Source organism: Betta splendens, chromosome 4 (genome assembly GCF_900634795.4).
Source record: "Betta splendens chromosome 4, fBetSpl5.4, whole genome shotgun sequence".
Lineage (NCBI taxonomy): Eukaryota > Metazoa > Chordata > Actinopteri > Anabantiformes > Osphronemidae > Betta > Betta splendens.
In genome coordinates this window covers 22,713,323-22,721,713 of record NC_040884.2, presented here as the reverse complement: position 1 = coordinate 22,721,713, position 8,391 = coordinate 22,713,323, and the positions used below count along the sequence as shown (strand labels likewise).

Below are 8,391 nucleotides of genomic sequence, written 5' to 3'. Positions count from 1 at the left end.
AACGCACGAGGGCAGCGAGGATTGACACTGACCAGGAGCTGGCCTGGTCTGTTGAAGCGTCACGTGGCGTCAGGTGGTCCCTACCTGTGAAGAAGCTGTGTGTGTTTGGATGGGTCAAGTTAAACAAAAATAAAACCTCAGAAATGTGGAAATGTGAGAAGAATACATGAACCAAGAGTTCAAAGGCACTTCTTTAATATTTGTTCAGGATTATGTACATCTGTGCAAACAGCGTAACGTGCCAGTCGTGCCTGCTCTCTCTCTCCATGGCAACCGCTTTACATCTAAAATGGGTTATTTTAATACAACAGAACCTTGGACTCAATAATCAAATTCAAGTTTAACAGAGTTGCGTGTGGACTCCTGCCCAGGTGAACAAATGCTCCTGCACAAATGCAGTAAAACAACAAATAAAAATGTTAGTTACTAAAAATTAAATAAAAATAAAACAGAAAAACGTTCACAATCTGTGAACAATGAAATAAAAAGCAGTACAGTGGATCATCAATACACAGGCCTCAACAATACAACCAGGTTAGTAGCAACAGTTAGATAAAAGCATCATGTGTGCCCACAGCAGCAGCGCAGACTAAAGAAAAACACAGATGTATGAAAAAACCAAAAACATGTTCACAATCATGTCAGAACGTCCTGTAAACACAAATAAAGAGCAGGAAAAGAAGCGCTGGTAGAACCCATCTCACAAAACAACGTGAGGAAGCAGCAGATCAGCTGTTCCACAATCTTTCCAGATTCTGGCTCTTAAAGCTGGAAAGTTAGCTGGGATTGGTTCATGGGCCTGGATCCAGACCAGACACTTAGGCCCACATCAAGCATCTGCTCATTCAGTGACTGTTGAATGAAGACAGGGCAATAATTTGGCCTATAGAACTCTTAAACAAAAAAAAACTCTTGCCATCCTATGTGGTCACCACGGCAACAGAGCTGGGCTTGGAGGGGTGGCCTGGAGAGGCGGGGTCGTGCTCCGTCTCTGAGGAGGCGGTAGGTGGAAGCTCACCAGAGGACGCCCCCTGACAGACCTCAGCGTAGCTCAGCTTCTTGGCCTCCTGCTGGTGATCGGAGCACAAAGTGGATTGGTGTCACCATCAACCTCCAAACATAATCTGACATCATGGCTGCATAGTTACTGTGAACAGATCACGTTAGGATACTGTATGCACGGACACGGTTTCAGGTTTGAAGAGCCTTACTGTGGCCGGTTCCTGCGTGAGCTGAGCTGCTTGGGCCTCGCTGCTTGTCTCCTTCACATTCCTATGGAGACCAGCAGAACAACACCACGTGACAACTGAACCTATGAAACAGACTGCTGCAGAAGCTCCTGCTGTAAATGGAGCAGGGCAGGAAACCATCAATCAGCTGCTGTCTCAGGGAAACTCACTGGCTCAAAGCTGGGTCAGGCCCATGTAAAACTGCTGGTGCTGAGTCACAGGTAGCGCTGCCTTTGACCGGATGCTGTAACAAACAGTGTCAGTGTCAAGGTGTGAGCATGTGGGTGACATCAGTGTGAGAGCCAGAGACTCCATTACCTCGGCGTGTTCGTTCTCTGTTACTATGACACTCGCTGGAGGAAGAGGAGGGAAGCTGGTGAGACCAAGCTCGAGAGGAGGAGACGGCTGACGAGGAGCTGCCCGACTCGCTGGGTTCTACACAGACACAGAGTTCGTACACAGCCTTGACCTGGTACCTGTACCTGTACAATAACTTGAGCGATGACTGACCTGACTGGTTCCAGCAGATCTGTCCCAGGACCTTGGTCCATCTCTCCTCCTCTGGCTGTTGTTTCCTCTCCTATGAGAGCACAGAACCATGGGTGTGACTGCAGCTCAGTTATGATGCTTCTTCTTTAAACTACAGAAGTGCAGCTCAGTTTGTGAGAGGGACACTTCACGCTCTAACTGCGTGAATTTCTGGAATAAGTTGGTGACTGTATTGGAGGATGATTAATGTGAGACACATGTAATGAAACAGTGCTAGTGGTTCTACCTGTCCTGCTCAGCAGGCGGCGGCACCGGCTGCCTGCTGGGGTCCACTCTCACACCTCGGTTCAGGCGGCGTGCGTGGCCTCGTGTCCGCCCTCGACCCGGTTTGCTCAGGAAGTCTGCTGACGCTTGCTCTGTAGCATGCTGCATGCTGTAGCAGCCTCTTCTGGAGGAAGTGGATGAGTTGGTTAGTGTGTATTCACACTTGCATCCACACAATGAATGCTCTTAACAGCAAACATATAGCAGTATCTTATGAATAGGATGCGCCACAAACACTGGCATCAGGCTGAAAGCCGCTACCTCAGCCTGTGTGGGTTGTGAGGACTGAAGTGGGAGGCTGCTGGAAATCCATTCATCACTGACGGAGGCTGATGGACATGAGAGAAAAACAACAGCCTGACAGTTATTAAATCAGCCACTTCAGAACACAAAGCTACCTCCCACATATTCAATGAGAACAATTCAAAGAACAGAACAAGGTGGAGGAACGTGGCTGTGTTTACACAAGCAGCAGCATGTTACCAGAAATGCTCCACACCTCGGCACACACTGCGTATCCTGAGCCGGCGGAGGGCCACATCTCGTACCCGTGTGTGGGGCAGGGCTGGAGGTAGGAGCCGTACTGAGGGTCCAGCTCAGCTGTGTAGCCGTTCTTCGGAGCGTAGGAGGCGACTGCCATGGTTTTGGCCTTTATCCTCACCTTGATTGGCTTTCCCTTGAACATCTGAACCTCCTCACGCAGATACTTGTAGGCCTAGAGGGAGGAGCACATGGTCACAGGCAGCAGCTTGCAACAGTCCTTCAAGTACAGTAGTATTGCTTTAATGATGGAGTTTCACCTGCTGAGCATCAGCTTCTGACTCAAAGGTGATGAACCAGTTGTCGTTGCCCACAAACTCACAGCTCAGGTACTTGGGTACATTCTCCCCATCAAACAGAGCCTCCACCTCCTGCACCACAGATAGGACATGGTGTCACAGAGCCAGACATGGAAGCTGCCAGGGAGCAGGACAAACAGTGAGGCAGCTGTATGGGTGATGGCCACTCGCCTCAAGAGGTGTGGTGTTAGGGATCTCACGAAGGATGAGAACACATCGGCTCTGCCGGAGACGGACCTTCAGGCCACATGAAGCCACCTGGACCAGTGGCAGAGCTGCCGGCAGAAGCAGCAGTCAGTCAGTAAACTACAGCCTCAGACTTCTTTGTTCAGAGGTTAACCTGACAGTTACTCTACTGGATTTTCTGTCCTCATTGTTTGTGACTATTTCTTTCATTCTGATTCCAAACTTAATAAACATCAGTTGGACATTTGGCTGAAATAAACACTGACATTTCAGAATGTCGGTAATAACGTCCAGGTCTGTGCTGAGGTTCTTGATCCTGTCCAGACTGGCCAGAGTTGTGATGGAAATGTACTGGTCACTGTCCATCTGGGATTTGAGGTACAGGTCACTGCTAAGATGCTCTCTGTTAGAGGAACAAACGTGTTAGATCCTTACAAGCAAAGGTCATTCAAGAATGAGATATTGATGCATGTTGAGCTACCTGGTCAGACACGACTCCAAAACCATCCTCAGCTCCTCTTTGACGTTATCTGAAATCAAAGGATGTTTACTAGTCTGCATGAAACCATTTTACTGACCACATCAAATCTCACCTGTGACGCTAGACTCGCCACTGACTGGAGCAGCTTCAGCAGGTGGAAACGCTCCAGCCTCTACCAGGCCCATGTTCTCCAGCTCAAACTCTGGCATGTATCCTGGAAATGTATGATGAGACTTAACCAAGGATAAAGATGCTAAGGATGCACAAACTCCTGAGTAAATGAATGAAAGAAAGGTCTGATTCCAGTTTTTGTGCACAGCGGTAAAGAGGACATGATTTGTGTCGGGTCACACTGTCCTGCTGCAGCAGAGCACATCTACTGCCAGTTGCTGTCGGCCCAACTCCAGCAGATCAGCCTCACAGCCAGTCTACCTTCTGGATTGGCCAGTTCATCAGGGCACTGCATCCACGGCTGCTCAGCCTGGACACAGCCAGCGTCAGGGTTGCCAAAGCTGTGGCTGGGCCATGCCTCAGCTTCAGGGTTGAGGCTCGGCCCAGCGAGAGGCTCCTGTAGAACAAACAAACACATGCTAAACAAGATAGAAATATCAGGAAGTTTCAGGCGTCACCCCTTCCTCCGGTTAACTGAATCAAAACTGTTGTAAGATGCTCAGTAAGGACGAGTCCTTCCTCTGTCCTCCCACATTCACATGCAAACTAACAACACTGATGAAAACGTGAAGCCTTCCCTTCAGTCCCAGCAACGCTGACTGGACACTTACGGACTGGGTGCAGTCTGTGTGCCAGTCCCACACACACAGCCCGTGGGGCATCACAGTGCTGTAGGGGTAAGCTCCCAGCAGAGCCATGGAGGGCTGGAGCTCGGACACACACTCTGGCATCTTCTCCCCATCTGGACCCGTGGGGCTCTTATCCTGGCAGGCAGACCAGCCCCTGCAGTCGTCCTCCACACCCAGTTTTATCCACGCATCAGGGTGGAGGCGGCAGATGGAGGAATCTGCATCCTCTCCCAGCAGCTCCGATACCATCTCCCTCATCCCTCCTTCTCCCTCCTCGGCAGCTGACGGCAGCTTTTCACCTATTAGGTGAATCTCATAAGACGGCGTCGATGCATGAATGTCCACCTGATCTGGGTCCACTATGACTGTAGCAAGCTCAACAACTGAGCTGGTATTAACATGACTAGACAAAGTGAGGGGAGCCTCTGCAGAGGAAGTCCTGCAGGTATCTGGAGGAAAGTCACTGTCTTGTGCAGGTGGCTCCTCCACTTCCTTCAGTGGAGTCAATGAATATACAGGCTGATGTTCATCATCGTCACCCTGAGCAATCATAAAGGAATAGGAGCTGCAGGCTGGACGCTGTGGTGATAATAGACCTGCAGATGTCTGCTTGGTAACAATAGAACACGTGGGAATGACTTGTGCTAATGTCTCAGATTCCCCATGTGTCAGTTGGATTCTGTTATTTCCACTCTCAGAGCAGAAACTCTGCTCACTTTCCTCAGGTTCAGCAAAACGAAGCTGAGTGAGAGGACAGAGACTCTCAGGCTCAAACAACACCTCACATCCAAAAGCGCTCCTCTGAAGGGGAGCCCTTTGACCTGTTTCAGTCACATCTGCCCAAATCCCTCTGCTGTTCTCTTCTGGTTTTGGTTCTGGTTCTGGTTCTGCTGTGATGCTTCTGCTCACAGGGACGACGAGCTGGAGTGAGCTGGTCGCCACCTCACCTTCAGAACTGTCAATCTGGTCTTTACAGGCATCAAAATGCTCACATCCAACAAATGGAGGCTGAGGTTCAGTGCTCTTCATTTCTAAATTGCACGGATCTGAACAGAAGCGTGTGATGTCACTGGGTGGGGGTGACAGTCGTGTGGGTGTCCTGTCCACATCAGCTTCCTCACTACAGCCTCTGTAGCCCACTGCAGCAGCCTCGCTGTGCAGCAACAGTGCATCCGTTGCGAGTGGAAAAGCTTTGTCCTTGTACAGCAGTTCCAGGTCAAACGGAACCGAGCTGTGGCTCTGGCTTGACGCTGGCATGTGTTGCTCTGCTCTGTGGTCTGTCTGATGCAGACGACCAGAACCCTGGAAGTCAACCACAGTTCCCTCTGCTGTTCTGTGGTCTCTACCTAAGCGCACACAGTCTGTGAGCTTTGTCTCCTCTGACCCGGTCGCTGCCTCAGGCTTCACACACCTAGTCTCATCATATGCTTGCGTTGTTGGTAACGTTGCTTTGCTCTTTGCAGCTTCTTTAGGCTGATGCCCATCCGCTGAGGAGTCCTGAGAGTCTCCCCCATGTCTTTTCCTGCTGTTCAGGGCCAGCTGTGGAGACACAGGTGGAGGTGTGGTCTGCTCCAACTGTGCAGCAGGCGCCTCCTCTCCAGTGAGTATAGTGGACGGCTGGGTGTGAGGCAGGCTGGGAACCAGAGCCTCCACCGCGTAGGCCAGAGCAGCTGTTCCTGCTTCAGCTGGAGCTGCGGGCTGTGTTTCTCCAGCTGTTTTTGGAGGCTGGTCATGTTCAAGGTCGTCCGCGTCAATGGAGCATATGCTATAGAAGCTTTGGGTCCTTCCTTGGAGGCCTTGGCACAGTGCTGTGACAACGCAGGCTTCCTCAGCGTCCTCATCCTTGCGTTCATGCTGCCGTGTGTGCTGAGACCCAGCGAGCGGCAGCAGCTGGTCGCTGGCTGTGACCTTGGCAGCGGATGACTCTGCTGGGAGCTGGTGAAACCATAACGCCCTGATCGTGGCGTTTTCCAGAATTTTCTGTCTCGCTGGACTGTGCGTGAGCACCTCCATGTAGGGAGCCGGTTCACAGCGGGGCCTGGCGCTGTGTGGACCACCGGCGTCTGTGTTTGTGCTGGCTGGGACGAGAATAGCCTCCTTCTCCTCGTGAGTGCCTGCGGATTTAGGGTCCCTCTCCCTCCACGTGGTGCAGTCCCCGCTGGCCACGCTCTCGGTCCAGGCGCGGTCCAGTGCCGGCGCCCGCTTCTCACCTTCCACAGACTTCCTCCGGGACGCTGGGTGTGGAGCACATGTCTCCTCTTCGTCCAAACACACATGCTGAGCCACGGCTGCAGCTTGTTGCCTGACCTGCTCCGTCACCTCGGCCAGCCCATCGTGGAGCGGGGGCTGTAACAGACTGCTCCTCTCGTTCTGCTGGCTGGGGTTGAGCTCCTTACTAAAGCAGCACCCCATCTTCTCCGGCCTAGAGTGAGAATCAAACTACTGCTGCTCTGGCACACACGCACTGAACAGGAGACAAACCACAAGCTGCTCCTCACAAATGCTCAGCCACATGCAGAAAGAGGAAAGACCCTGGACTCCCACAGAGCTCGGCCCCCTCCTCTTCCCACCCCCCTGCCCAGAATAGCAAATCTGTAGAAGCTCACATGTCCCTGCCACTCAACGGAGATTTGCTCACCATTATATTTGAGAGTGAAGGGCCGCATGCGGGACAAGGGTCAGCACATGTGGCCCGGAGGCCACCGAGCACAGATTAGAAACGCAGCAGACTCCTCCTCCCTTCAACTTACTCCATTCCCACCACTCATAACTTTTCCCTTTCACTTACAGTGACGCCTGCATCGGCCTCCTCCCCGTCTCCTCTGACTGATCGTTTTCTGTATTCATGAGCAGTTTAATGTCTGGAGACACAATCCTTCCTTTCCTGCAGTTGATTGTTAAAACTCTTTGCATGTGTATCGTACCTGGTAGCAGAAGTAGCATCCAGAAGAACCTGGCGCTCCGACCATAGACACCTGTACATCGTGTGGACACTGCAGGTCCTGCTCTGACGTCATGTGACTCTGTGTGTTGGGCAACCGTACAGGACTGTGGATGGTCACCACGGAGACCGGGCAGTGACGGTGGCAATGAGTCACACGCCAGCTGGCCTGATGGACACAGGACGACTGCAACTGCCGCGGCCCCGCTGCAGAGCAAACAGTCATAATATTACCTTTGTTTGATAAGCAGCTGATCCACCGAAGGCTTTAACCGATGACCACGGTCATTAGCCAACAACATTAAAGGAGTAAAACGCTTCTGCAGCTACAACAGCATGTTATTTACTTGACTATAATCTGCCCGTAGCTCTAATATCAATCCAACTTGTTTTAAATTCTAATAACCTGTGCAGCGTGTGTTGAACCGAACCGAAACTTCAGCCATTAGCGAGTTCACGAGGTCTCACGACCAGGTGTCGGTGTCAAACTTCCCCTCTTCCAGATGGTCCCGGTACCGACTCCGACCTTCCTGTGTAGCCACGAACGTTTTAGCTCGTGACACTGAGTGAGGAGAGGAACCTCCGGCTGCACACGTGCGAGGCCAAGCTAGCTAAGTACTCAACTCAACCCGCGTTACCGACAGTTACCCGGTTACGTGCGGTTATCTAGTGACCGGCAGTTAGTTTTGTATTTGACTAACCTATTTTTATCATTACCAACTGCTAAGTAGTTACTTAATTGTGTAGTGACCTACAGTTATTTAGTCACATATATTCAGTTCGCTATTTCTGCAGTTACTTAGTTATGTACTTAAGTTACGTAGTTACTTAAAGTTAGCTGTCGGTTGCTAAGTTATCGTAGCTCATCTGCTCCTTGTGCTAACAGACGTTCATGGTCCTCCGTAAAACGCGGCTTCCCTCGTTAATCCTGCATAATTAACTCACCTGTCGCGTTTCCTCCGTGAGCTAATATCGACTTCCTGCGATTCTTTCTGTGCGTTGACGTTAATGTTGGTGGACGTGGAAACCTTTAAGGCGCGTTGATGCGTTAACGTTTCTTTCCCACGCGCACCAAACTACTCGGTTGCTACAGTACCAACAG

The 8,391-nt window shown here is 51.2% G+C and overlaps 1 protein-coding gene across 7 annotated transcripts; it reads right to left on the bottom strand.

The window, feature by feature from the left end:
* Positions 1 to 178: 178 nt before the first annotated feature.
* LOC114852885 (la-related protein 4B-like) lies at positions 179 to 8,388 on the bottom strand. Of its 7 annotated transcripts, none has more exons than XM_029145574.3 (16): positions 8,235 to 8,388; positions 7,273 to 7,496; positions 3,981 to 4,116; positions 3,661 to 3,762; positions 3,549 to 3,597; positions 3,334 to 3,470; positions 3,053 to 3,156; positions 2,843 to 2,953; positions 2,542 to 2,757; positions 2,304 to 2,371; positions 2,005 to 2,166; positions 1,740 to 1,809; positions 1,548 to 1,664; positions 1,400 to 1,473; positions 1,188 to 1,272; positions 179 to 1,070 (listed from the first exon to the last, which is right to left on the bottom strand). In XM_029145574.3, the coding sequence occupies exons 2-16, from the start codon at positions 7,363 to 7,365 to the stop codon at positions 921 to 923; spliced, it is 1,674 nt and encodes a 557-aa protein (XP_029001407.1). In that variant the 5' UTR covers positions 7,366 to 7,496; positions 8,235 to 8,388; the 3' UTR covers positions 179 to 920. The 7 variants fall into 7 exon arrangements, with proteins under 7 accessions (XP_029001407.1, XP_029001403.1, XP_055363939.1 ...); XM_029145570.3 differs by lacking the exon at positions 8,235 to 8,388 and adding an exon at positions 7,696 to 7,889; XM_055507964.1 differs by lacking the exons at positions 7,273 to 7,496; positions 8,235 to 8,388 and adding an exon at positions 4,331 to 5,028.
* Between the last annotated feature and the right edge of the window lie 3 nt (positions 8,389 to 8,391).